This window comes from Salminus brasiliensis, chromosome 19, assembly GCF_030463535.1.
Source record: "Salminus brasiliensis chromosome 19, fSalBra1.hap2, whole genome shotgun sequence".
Classification (NCBI taxonomy): Eukaryota; Metazoa; Chordata; class Actinopteri; order Characiformes; family Bryconidae; genus Salminus; species Salminus brasiliensis.
In genome coordinates, this window is record NC_132896.1 from 3,120,553 (window position 1) to 3,134,143 (window position 13,591).

Genomic DNA, 13,591 nt, shown 5'->3' on the forward strand with positions numbered 1-13,591 from the left:
TGCTTTGGGCTGTTCTGCGTACGTTAAGGGTTGTTCTGACCGTATACTTTATTTTACGGCACATTACTGCAATTGACCTGTTTTAGTGCTGACCTCTAAATCATAGTGTCTGTTATCCACTTCAGCTTCACATCACATTTAATTTTTATTTTTCAGCACCCTGCTCAACGCAGGACTTCGTACCTCATTTGCAGGGGATTTTACAGCGATCGCTTTCGTCTACCTACAGGGACTAACCAGTTTTACGACTCCACACACACACCTACTCGAACCCGTAGCACACCAGCAAAAGATGACTCACACACACACCACAGTCTTTGCTTTACACAGCATTGTTCATTGTATTGAAAACGGTCAGTGCACTGATACAACACACTGATTCGAGTGGGCTCTGCTGTAACCTTGGTCTCGCCCACTCTAATGGACACCTGGTCATTGGACACCTGTACATGTATATAGAGGTTCTCAATGTGGTGTTGTTTTTTTTTCTTTTTCAATATACAAAAATTGCCCAAGAGAGTTTTTATCCATCAGGAGAGAAGAGGTTCCATTGAGTTCTTACAAATCTGCTGACCATAAAAAGGCCTTTTTCTTTCTTTTTCAGTAAACAGAACACTGGCAGTATAGCTGGGGACACTGGACCTGTTTTCATGCTTTGGTCTTTGGTTCATGTCTGAATCTAAAAGAAAACGAAGCTGTAAGAACTAGGCTGGTGGATTACCCTGATGTGTTTCTCATCTGCTGGGAAAATGTATTTATATATTTATTATGATTTTATGCTCAACACATGCAGCTAGAGGTACAGTTGCTCACTAGTACCACCCCCTGGACAAAACCGGTGTTGGGCAACTTTAAAACTGCAGATCATGACTTTAAAGGCTCATTGGTAGAAATACTCTAATCTCAGTTTATACTGTTTACTGACAGACTGTAACATAAGTGCATGCAAATCAGGCAGTTGATCAGTTTACAGGAACACAAAGAAAAAAATACAATTAAATGAAACATATGATTGGTCTGATATCATAACACCCATATTCAGTTTTGGAGAAACCTTTTATATAGGAAAAAAAAAAAGACTACTTCACCGTTAAACCTGCTGTTCCACCCAAAATCTGATCTATTTCTCCATATCAGACACAGAAACATTACCCCGTTTCCACTTCACTTGATTAGTATCTAGATTATATCCTGAGATTTTAGCCACACGTGTTTACACTCGTTAGTCAAATCCGTCTCCTGTTAGTCAGACTGAAATCTGATTGCCGTGTGGGACAGAATATGCAAATTCGCTCACCGTCTTGGAGAGCCGGATGGGTTTACACTGCTATAACGTGGCCCTTATGCGTCTCAGACCTCCTGCTGAAGTGGTTTGAGTGGTGGGACTAATATCTGGTGTGAATGAGTCTCGGGTGCCTTCGTTTACACTTGCAGATGTTTGTGGGGTTCGACCCCATATCCAGCTATATCCAGCTATAATCCCGATACTCAAAGACAGATGAAGCGACCAGGCGTAAACTGGGTCAGTGTGGCAGTGTGAACGGCGAAAACACACAGAATCAGACATTTCAGTTCGGATTTGGGGCCCTGAAACTTGGGATATGAAATATGGGATTAGCTGCGAGGTGACCCAGTCCAAATGGACATGGTCAAAAATGCAGTTCAGAAGTGTGAAGTTTGGGCCACTTTATCTGTTGTAACCCTGAAATCTTAAACAGTGTCAAATCTGGACCACAGGCACACGTTCAGAAGCCGATTTCAGTGATTTTCCTTTTTTGTGGCTAGATTTCAGCACTACCCTGCTGTCTGCAGATGCTCAGAAACCGAAGTGGCTGTGCCATACCCTGCTGAACCCAATCAGACCTGCTTGTGCATCTGCATATAGGAGTGAGGACTTTTATTCTAGGAGGAAAACTAGAAAATAAATGAAGCTTAATGCCACAGAGATCTAACGGAATAGCGGTGTGCACAATGAAGAGTACAGCCAGATTAAAAAATCAGTCAGGGTATAGCACAGCCACTTCAGTTTCTGAGCATCTGCCACCAAACAGCGGTTTTAAAAGGTACACCAAGTAAAATATTCGCTTCTAAAACCATAAACTTTTAAAAAACTTACTAAAGTAACATCGAAGAGTAACGGTCATAGTCACAGAGCTGGGGAACGGCCGCTAACAGAACAGCATTTAAATGAGTCTGCAGGTCGCTTCTGGACACAGATTAAAGCTGAGTGCACAGGAAGGGACTGTGGAGGTCTGAGACAATGCATTGGCAAGAACAGTGAAGTTATGGGACATGCCTTAGGGCAGTATTTCTCAATCCTGCTTCTGGAGGCCCACCCTGCTGCCCACCTGTCCACCTGTTGGGTTTTGCTATGAGAAAAGCATTATTGCAAAAGGAAAAGCCAGTCCAACTGAACTTCCACCACGAACGGATGCCTAGATATGGAGCTCTGTGCAATCTGACTGTGTTGAAAAGAAAGATCATGACATTTTGACACTGGCTTTCTTTTTCACAGCCAATAAATCTTAAAAAATAATAAAATAAAAACATAATTTGTTAAATTGTCCCCTTTTCCCCCTCCCAATCTGATCCTGCCAATCAACCCACCTGTACATAACTTCCCCTAGCTCTAGCAACGCTCCCGACACTAGGAGGGCAAGGCCTTAACACGTTTCCTCCGATACATGTGACGCCTTTTTTTAAACTGCAAAGGCAGCCGACACCCTCGGAGGAAAGCGCAAGCCCCCCAGCACCACCTAACAGACCGGTGCTGGCCAACACCCCGTAACACCCAGAGTGATGAGGGGAATAGAGTGCGGGCGGTTGTGCTCCCTCAGACTCCGGCCACCGATGGCAAAGCAGCATGGCTTGGTATTCGAGCTTGTGACCATAGTAGTGCAGTGCATTAGACTGCAGAGCCTAAACTGAAGGGTTCTTTAAAAAGGACAATTTTTGGAAATGGGAGTGTGAAGAACCTTTCTAAAGCTTAAAAAGGTGCTAAACAAGCTGACGGTTCTTCATAGAACTGCGGATCCAGTGAAGAACCCTTTTTTAAAAGAGTGTAGCTCAGCTTAAATCCTATTCTGGTGAAGAACAGACAGTCTTAGTTTTTAATTAATCTAGAGCAATTGCCACTCGGGGAGAATTAGCATTTTTTTGAGGAAGCCATTTATTATGGTTTGAAGGCTGAACTCCTCAATTGTTGATCTATTTGGGTTAAAATTCTCATTAAAAAAAACAGCTCATCTTTAAAAAATAAAAAGCTTTTATTGCACATTAAGTGAAAGGAGTTCAGTTCCAACCTCATCATTTAATCTGTGTCGAGAAAAGCGACGCTGAGCCAGGCTGGCGATAGATCTGGAGAAAGGAAACACAAGAGCAGAAACGGCCAAGAATCAAAATGTAACATCTGATTTTTTTTTCCAACACTGGTAAACTGGGGAAACGGTGTTGTGGGTGAAATCAACAACAATAAAAGGGAAAATAGTTCTAACACAGTTATAATAATAATGATAATGATTCCCCTCGGTTCGGAAAAATCACAGGCACCTTAGCGTTAGTATCAGTTCGAATGGCACAGACTGACTGAACATTTGGTCTAAAATTTATATTAAATATTGATACATTTATAACTTAAAAAAAAAAACAAAAAAAACATAAAACTGCTCTGCATTTCAGAAAGCGCATCTCGATTTCCTCTGCGTCACAAGAACTCCACTAATCTTCCAACGTCCCTAAACTACCAGATTCAGGTAAATTCACAGTCCACAAACAGACCTGAAAAACGACACGCCTTCCACTGAAGCATCTTAAGAAACCAAATAGTCAGAAGCGGCGAACCTCACGTGCCAAATCTGTCTGAGAAGCTGAATGGGGTCTTTTCTTCTTTTTTTTTTTTCCCGGTCAGGAAACTTTGCATTATCCTTGGTGACTTCTTTAGCTCAAGGGGAGGTCTGAGGAGGACGGTTTCTACGGCTAATGCACGCCTCAAGGGGAGAACAGCACAGACTTAATGTAGGAGACGGTGGTGAAGTTCTGGAGCATGGCCACATGCTCGTTTCCAGGCAACTCCAGCAGCCGGACTGGCTGCTTCTGCTGGGTTTTCCAGCGCTTGCACTGGACGGCGCTGAGCATGTTGACCGTTCCGTCGCCCTCACCGTTCACCACCGTGCTGGGCTCCGCGTCTGGGAACGTCGTGTAGGTGTAGGCCTGCGCCGTGGGTATGCCCGTCCCGTACAGGCAGTGCACGGCCACCCCCGGGGCCTCCAGCGCGCTCACCAAAGGCTCTGTGTCCTCCCGCATCGACCAGCCGTCCTCGTAGCCAATGTCCTTGAAGAAGTGCTGATAGTCCTTGACTGTGTAGTTGGCGCTGGGGGTGCTGACCAGGACCATGTCGCTGGGCCAGGTGTGGGCGTACGGGAAGAGCCAGGCAGTGGAGACGGCCGTGCGCTGCTGGGAGCGGATCTTCAGCGGGCTGATGACCGGAATGCGGTTGTTGTCGCCTAAAAATAGAAGAAGTGTTTAGCCCAGAAGCAAATTTAGACCAGTATCTAAAATCAGAGCCGTCTAGTCAAAGCGTTCGGCTACTTTAGGTTGCACCAGTTGCTGAAAGAGAGCTTGTCTAGTCCCTGTAGAGAAGAAATACTGCCAATAGAATAGGACTCTCTGGAGCAGATCAACAAACATGGCCCTATTGGCAACATGCTGCCTAATGCCAGGCGTGGGTCAGAGGGAAGAGTGGAACTGTGTTCTGTGGAACGATGGATGGTGCTCCAACCAGTACTTTTGGGATGATGTGGTGATCATCATCATCATTATCCAACATCCTGACCTCACTGTTGCCGAATGCAATCAAATCCTCACAGCAATGGTCCTCTAAAATCTAGCAGAAAGCCCTCTCTGGACACTAGGAACAGTTAAGCCCTTTTTATTACCCTTGATTTCAGAAGAAACTCTGAATGACCAGGTGTCCCAATACTTTTGGCCATTGAGTGTATATCAGAAACACAAAATTTGAGGGTCCCACCTCAATACTCTGCCAGCTACGATCAAACTCCTCGGGTCTGAAACCAGCAACATACTCTGTCTCCTCTAATATAAACGCAAAGAAAGTCGGCTCTTACCGCTTGCCATGACCCTCAGCGTCTTGGCCACACCTGCCCACGGTGGACCCAGAGACACAAAGGCTTTGATGTATTTGTCCTTCCAGGCTTGTGGCTGTTGGTTGAGGAAGTACAGTGTGTACATGTTGCCCATGCTATGAGCTATAAGAACCACCGGCCCCCCGTACGTCTTCGCCATGTCCTCAATCATGTTCTGCAAGTTTAAGAAGTACTCCTTATTCTCGTCTGAAAAGTCACCAAAACAACAACAGATTTAGTTCAATACTTGCAGTCAAGCAGAAAAGTGCTTAGTGCTTGTGTTAGGGCCGTCGTGTCCGTGGTGCTTAAGGCAGTGCTGGGTCACTAAGGCTGTGTGTACTGGTGAGATTCAGGGGTTACGATGCAGTAAATTGCGACACTGTGAGCAAGGTGATATTCTGTGATTTTTACAATCAGGTTTACAATCAACTGTCTACAGTATAAAAACACAACGTGCATCAAAATCTGAGTAAGAGAGTTGTTCACTTTTTATCCAATCAGAACAGTGGAGAATAGTACTGCCATCTAGTGGCTGAGGTTTAAATAAGTACTTATGTAATTATGTATTAAGTACTAATTATGTAATTAAGTACTAATTATGTAAAGCTGCTTTGTGACAACAGTTGTAAAAAGCGCTATACAAATAAATTTGACTTGACTTGAGTTTAAATACAACACAAAATGATCCACTTTACGTGTAAACTAATAATTAAAAATTAAAACTAAAAAGATGCACCAACTGCAATTTTCTTGTCTGAATTTGCTTCATTGGATATTATTATTTTATTTATTGGTTATTAATATTAGATTTCTGTCCAATCCCGATCTTCTTTCTTCCTAAGAATTATAAATGACAGGATATGGAAACACACACACACACACACACACACACATATACACACACACATATATACACACATATATACACACACACACATATACACACACACATATATACACACACACATATATACACACACACATATACACACACTCTTTAGAAGAGCACACACCAATACAAACTACCCTTCCTGCCCATGTTGTAGGGACTTCAGGACTTCCAGACATGTTAACTGCCCTCCTGTTGGCTGTGCTGAAGCCCAATGAAGATTTTTGAGGAATGCTGAAGATTGGCGAGCAATGTGCTAAATGCTGCAGGCATTTTAATGCACATGACTGTGTGTTTTTATACTGTAGACAGTTGATTGTAAAAATAATTGTAAAAATCACAGAACATGGGTGAATAGCAGCGTGGACTCCTTACTGACGTATATTTAGTAGAGTCTAAACTTAGAGGATCTTTGAATTTTTAGTCTATTCAAACTAGCTGAGGTTCTTCTTGAATAAATAGCAAAGCACGTTTGTGAGTCGCTCTGGAGAAGAGCGTCTGCTAAATGCCGTAAATGTAATGTAAATCAGACAATACAACAGTGACTGTAAGAAAGATCTATAGGGAGCCATATTAGTCACTGCCACGCGAGTGTGCCACTGGAAATGTAGTGTACATGTAAACCAGCTATACGAGACCAGCAGATTGCGTTTGAAAACGGATACAGTACAGTACAGTACTGCAAAACGTAATATCACGATACTTTAACATATCAATGTTTTTTCTTACACCACTAATACTCACTTGGAGCTTTCCTCCAGTCGTAGGGCGCTCCTCGGACATCTTCATCCCTGGTATAACCCCACTCCACCATTGCCTGCACTATAGTGAAGAAGTACATGCCTACAACAGACAAAAGGACAGTCAAAGAGCCATACACACTGGACAGCTGTGGGTTCATCTGTACTGTCTCATTGTTTTTCAGCGTCTCACTTGGTTATATTATAATGAACGTGGTTCATGACCACGCTGACCAGTACGGGTAAAGGCTGGACCACTAAGAAAGGCTGAGTTTGGATGGGGAAGGGTATGGACTGGGCCCTATGTTACATGTCTTTTCCCCCAGATATCCAGTCCAGCATTTTCCGCTGCCATCAATCCGATACATGGCCATGACCGGTCGGTACTCACCCACACTGCGTTTGCTTGGGTCCAGATATTCCAGGCCGAACGTCTTCCCAAAGCCAGGCACTCGGACATCCACACCTGGAGGACCTTCCGTCAGATGAGTGGTGCTATTGTAGATCAGCCTGTTGAGCAAAACACAGCACAGAGCGTTCCCCAGTTAGCCATGCTTTCAGACCGCAATTACTACATGCTTATATTATAACGGCATGAAATGAATGTTGTAATTGTCTCTCGACCAACTAAGCCCAAGGCCACCTAAGGCCAATCAGTCTATGGGCCGGTTTCTGGGACGAGAATTAAGCCGTGTCCTGGACTACTCTGCGTTTTGAATGGAGAGTTTCTATTGGATAAATAATATAGTCCACAAGCAGACCTTAATCCCTGTCTGGGAAACCAGCCCACAGGTCCACATTTCTCACTTTCAAAATTCTCACATTACCTTTATAGTAATTTCTGAATAACGAGCCTTAAAATGAATGTCTGTAAAGGCCAAATGTACAGCCAAGACCATAAGTATTTGTACAGTGACACAACGTTTGTAACTGAAGGAGTGCTGTTGGGTGGTTAAGCCCCTTGAATTAAGGCTGGGAGTCTACACTTCAATCTCAATCACTGATGTACACAAATCAAGCATTACTGTCCAAATACTAATGGATCGACAGCAGGTAATCGGCCATTTCTGGTGTCTGAAGTTTGCTTCTTTAGTGTTGCACAATGTAGCGATGCAAGTCTGAAGTCTTCTACATTATATGGACAAAAGTATTGGGACACCTGCTTGTTCACTGCTTCTTCTGAAATGAAGGGTATTAAAATAGCTGATCCTGCTTCTGTTGGAGTAACTGTCTTTCCACTACATTTTGGAGGACCATTGCTGTGAGGATCTGATTGGATTCAGCGACAAGAGCGTTAGTGAGGTCATGATGTTGAAGGATGATCACCAACCCACCTCATCATCCCCAACTCATCCCAAAAGTACTGGATGGAGCTCCATCATCCATCATTCCAGAGAACACAGTTCTTCCACTGCTCCACAGCTCAATGCTGGGGGGCTTTACACCCCTCTAGCCCACGCCTGGCATTAGGCGCATGGTGCTAATAGGTTAATCAGATTTATCTGAACCTAAAGCCTTCACAGATATATCTAATTTGTAATAAATCGGCAGGGGTGGAAGACGTTGAGATGTTGGATCATGTTTCAGTGTTTCACTTCTTGTTAAAAACAGGAAGCAAACACTTGCTAAATCTCACCTTTGTTTTCTTAATGGTTATATATTTACTCAATTTCCTCAGAGAACCTAAAACCACAGCAGCTGTGATGAAACCTTCAACAGCAACTGCACCGTTTCCCATAACTGGAACAACTGCAGTAACTGCAGTAACTACTCCTTCCAAACTGATATGATATCACTGAGGGAGCTCAGGGTCCAGCCAATTACTGAAGATCACAGTGATCACTGTGGTTATCACTCATACAAAAGTGAGATGTGGAGTTCTGCAAGGCTCTATTTTAGGGCCGCTGCTATTTACATTTTACATGTTGCCACTGGGCGTAGTTATAAGCAACCGTGGCGTTAACGTCTATAGTTATGCAGATGAAAGTTTTCACAGCTGTATATGTATAGATCAGACAAACCTGATGAGAAACCTAGATTAAAGAAAACAGAGGACTGTGTAAAGGATGTACAACACTAGAGGTCACATAACTTCCTCCTTCTGAACCATACCAAAACAGAGTTTCGCCATTTGGGCCCCAAAGCCGCAAGAAATAAACTTGATCAGACCTGATGTTAGATCTGGCTTTTGATTTCTAGCAGCTGAAAATCTTGGTGTCATTTGACTCAAATCCATCATTTGAGCAACATTAGTAGGACAGCCTTTCTACATCTTAGAAACATTGCCAAACTAAGAAATTCCTCATCTCTACAGGATGCAGAAGAATTAGATGAATTAGATTACATGGTTACATCACCTCAAGGCTAGATTACTGTAATGCACTACTATGTCAATGTCTCCCAGCAGGAACCTCAGTAAACTTCAACTAGTTTAAAATGCTGCAGCCTTAAAAAACTAGTTAACTAGTTAAATTCCCTATAGATTTTAAAATTCTACTATTGACTACAAAGCCCTACTCTGCCTCGCTCCTGAGTACCGGAGAGATCTTCTTACCTATTATGAACCATCAAGATTACTTAGATCTCAGGGTGCTGCTTCTTAGTAGTTCCCAAAATTCAGAAAACCTCAGCAGGGGCAAAAGCCTTTTCTTATAAAGCCCCCCAGCTCTGGAATAACCTTCCAGACAATGTTCGGGACTCAGACACAGTCTCAATCTTTAAATCTAGGCTGAATCTCATCTGTTTAGTTTAGTAATACGGTAATTAATGTTTCCCCTCAGATAAAGGTTGTAGGTCCAGGGGTTCACAGACACTGGGAACTGTAGCAGACTGAGATGGTGAAGCTGTCGCCCACCCCTTACCCGCGATCGCTCAGGTTTGTGGACGGTGGAGCGGATGGATGGCAGTGTTTCAGGCTGCGCCCGTGTCTGTGTTACCTTCTGGCTCTCTCCTTTTAATTAGTTATTTTAGTAAGTGTCTTCTAGACAGACTTTTAAATCTTACTTCTCATTTCGTCCCAACAATCAAACATCTACTCCAGTCTGAATAAATATAAAATTATTAATTACTAATTATTCAAGATTTGTTTGATAGTTCTGAAACAAATGTGTGGTTTTATTCTGCAGTGTATTATTAATTTTGAGGACCATCTAATTTTTAACGTGATCTACTGCTGGATGTTCAGCAGGCACGTTCACTCAGCTCCTCACCTCATGTTATCTATCCAGCAGTCGATGGCCACGGGCACCAGCAGCTCCAAGTTAAGCCACAGTGTGAAGTACTCATCTGTCTTCTTGTAGCAGATGTAGTGGACAACACTGGGCTTGTCCAGCTTTGCCTCCAGCTGATTCCCTAGATCCCCTGGAACTACAGAGCAACAATGACCACAGGAAAGGTCCAGTTAGAGTTGTTTAGATAACAGAACTGTGCTGGACTAAATGTTCTGAGAACTATAAGATCTGATCAGCACATTAAGAATTGGTAGGAAGCTCATTAATCTAAGATGTAAAATAATAAACATTATGAATATATAAGTGTTTAGTAATGATTAATGAAGCATTAAATCATTTTTAATCAGTTCCAACCCAAACACTATGAGGACAAAAGTATTGGGACATCTGCTTGTTCATTGTCTCTTCTGAAATCAAGGGTATTAAAAAGAGTTCCTCCTGCTTTTGTTGGAGCAACTGACTCTACTGTCCAGAGAAGAAGACTTTCTACTGGATTTTGGAGGAACATTGCTTTAGTGAGATAAAGACGTTGGATGATGATCACCATCCTACCTCACCATCCCCAACTCCACCATCCATTATTCTAGAGAACACAGTTCTTCCACTGCTCCACAGCTCAATGCTGGGGGACTGACATTAGCCATGGTGCCAAAGGACTGAATGTTTATCTGCTCCAGATAGTCTGATTCTATTGGTAGTGGCTATCCAAGCTGTGTATATGCAACATAAAAGTAGCTAAATGCATTCATGTGTAGCGGTGTCCATAAACATTTGGACATATAGTGTACATTACAAGAGCCGCAGTGACCAGTTACTGTTACGGCCCCAAATTGCTCCATACTGTCAAAGCTCTGACGCTGCTGCTTCCTGATCTTACTGCGGGTTCTCCATCAGTCTGTGCTCTACCTGTGAGCTGTAATACCTGACTACAGCTGAACCCCAACAGGAGCCTTAATTACTCACTAATGATCATCTGATCAGCTCATTAACGTATGAGGAGACTATTCTCACAGTCTGAGCTCTGAGCGATGTTGCTGAGCTTCACATTTTCAGCAGTGCTGATCTTCATTAACTAAGGCTGATAAGAGCCTTTCTGCTGTTTATTAGTGTTAATAACTCGTTAATAAATGCACACGGGCCTTCTGAGATGATCTGAGATCAAGCTAAACAGGAGGAAATCAAACCAGGAGATGATCTGTGAGTAAAAGACTGATCCTGATTGGGGTTCAATGGTAGGAGTCTATGGAGAAAGGTCTGCTGAAGCTGGGAGGTTTAACACAGACTGACATTTATTTGTGTTATAACTGCTTATTAATGATGTGTAATGTGCTTATAACCCCAATAATCATATAGTCTTGTAGTAAAGTTGATACCCCCTGCAGAAAAATGCTGCATCATGTCTGTACTGATCTAAGGGCACTTCACTGCTACTGTGTGAGGCATTATGATCAGCTTAGTCTGATAAGCCCGTTGTGTCTTATCTCTTTATTAGCTGATGATCAAACACTCATGAGATCGTATCAGCCCGATTTCTCTCTACTACATTCACATGTACGTGAAACACTCTGGACTGTTTGTGAACACCAATCTTGGCTTTTCGGTGTGTGCTGAGACCACAGACCCGAAGGAAGCTGCTGGATTAGCTCCTTTTTTACCCTCCCTGCTTATCAGTACGTGTGCAAACAGCGGCCTTACGCCCGATAAAGCCTCCCAGATACTTTTCATTGACTTTTTGTTGTTGAAACAGCCCAGTTGAATTTACTTGCTCCTATCTTCTCGTCACGTCTCTCAGATTAGAAAGTTAACCGTAGCTTTAAGGAAGGCCAACTCAGTTTATGTTTCATCCACCTTCACAGGGCAAGAGCTTTAAGTTCATAAGAAAAAATATGAAGAAATATATCATATAGAAAGTGAAATTCAAAAAATATAATTCTTATTTTAAGAAAGAATGGCTTTATACATTAAAAACGTCTATTTTTCTACCGAACTCCAACAGTCTTGTGCAAAGGTTTGTGCATTTCTAATCAAAATGTTTTTTTTTTTTATTGTAAATACGCGAACATCCTCTACAGAGTAGAGTACAGAGTAAAAATACAAAGTGGCATTTGCAAAAGTAATGCAGTTTATTTTTTATGTTTTTAATATTTTATAATAATAAAATATATAAACACACACACCTTTTTTATTTTTAATTTTATTTTTAATTTTATTTCTTTCTTTATTTTTTTAACCTTACTAACACTACTAGGATCTCTAAAGGATTCCTATATGTATAGGAAACTACATTCAGAGTAATATGTAATATATACACACATACACTGCAGGAGGGTTTAAATATTATACATGATTATAGAAGTATTATTAAATAGTGATTATTATGCAATCAAATATTTTTAAGAAATGGTACATTACATTAATCTACTACACTATAATACATAGCAGGGGAGTTCAGTTCAGTTCATTTAATTTTTGTAAGGGTCACACTTCAAGAAAAAGGCTGGACTAAACAAAACCTTCAGCAGAGTGCTGGTAAAAGCTGGTCTGGTCTGAACCAAATCGGCTGGTACTCCCTACATACTTCACTACGTAGGTCACTAAATCATGGCTTTCTCACTCAAACAGTGCACTATTTCTGCAACAGGGAGTTGTACAGCGCATGTCTGAGACACCGTTTCTCTCCTGTTAATTATAAGAATCACGACCTGGGCGCTGCGGTCGTTGTGTCACGACCTCCCTAGTGCACTACCTAGGGAGTAGGGTCGCGATTCGCGATTCAACCCAAGTCAACAATAACAACATGCCACACTCTCGCGAGATGAGCGCCTGATCTCGCGAGAGGCTGAATGCAACTTTTCTCAGCTGTAAACAGACAGTCGAGTTTATAGAATCTACACAAATTATTATTATTATTATTATTATTTTCTCAGCAGTTTTAACTCCTCTTTTTAAATAATATTAAGCACGTATTCTCTACCTTATAATATCGCTGTATATATTCGCCTGTTAGTGGTTAGATTCACTGTCTGAGCCAAACTTTTCCACCTTGTTTCAGTTTCGAGAATTTCGTGATTTTAATCCTCCGGGTTTTTCAGCTGACGCTCCTCCATCGTTCCGCTCTCAAATTACACCCTAAAACTGCTCGGACTCGCTCTAGAAAATAATTTAATTCATGAATTCGTCTCAGAAACAGCTCAAATGAGTCACATTGCTTTTTCAGTCACACAGTTTTTTTCCCCTCGATCATATGACAGCATGTCATGAGTGCCCTGACATGCAAAAACAATAAGGAACCAGAGGCAAATTAACCTAAATCCACATATCTTTAAATATCAGTCATTTCGGGAAATGTAGCTATTAACTAGCTACCCCAGCCCCGGCCCCGGCACCGACCCCGGCACCGGCCCCGGCACCGGCACCACGGGTTCTAGTTCCCCTTTCCGGATCCCTATTTAGCCTACTAACTAACTAACTAACTAACTAACTAACTAACTACTTACAGATAAATATGTACATATATATACATACACACACACACACACACACACACACACACACACACATAATAATACACAGTATAACTTGCAGTTTTTT

The 13,591-nt window shown here is 42.1% G+C and overlaps 1 protein-coding gene across 1 annotated transcript in view; it reads right to left on the reverse strand.

Moving 5' to 3' along the window:
- Window positions 1-3,247: 3,247 nt before the first annotated feature.
- pla2g15 (phospholipase A2, group XV) overlaps window positions 3,248-13,591 on the reverse strand; it is an 11,542-nt gene continuing 1,198 nt past the window's right edge. Inside the window, exons 2-6 of the mRNA XM_072664308.1 lie at window positions 9,980-10,136; window positions 7,162-7,280; window positions 6,775-6,873; window positions 5,124-5,348; window positions 3,248-4,502 (exon numbers count right to left, since the gene is read on the reverse strand). Coding sequence (XP_072520409.1) covers window positions 3,988-4,502; window positions 5,124-5,348; window positions 6,775-6,873; window positions 7,162-7,280; window positions 9,980-10,136 — 1,115 coding nt within the window. The 3' untranslated portion in view covers window positions 3,248-3,987. The remainder of the gene's footprint in view (window positions 4,503-5,123; window positions 5,349-6,774; window positions 6,874-7,161; window positions 7,281-9,979; window positions 10,137-13,591) is intronic.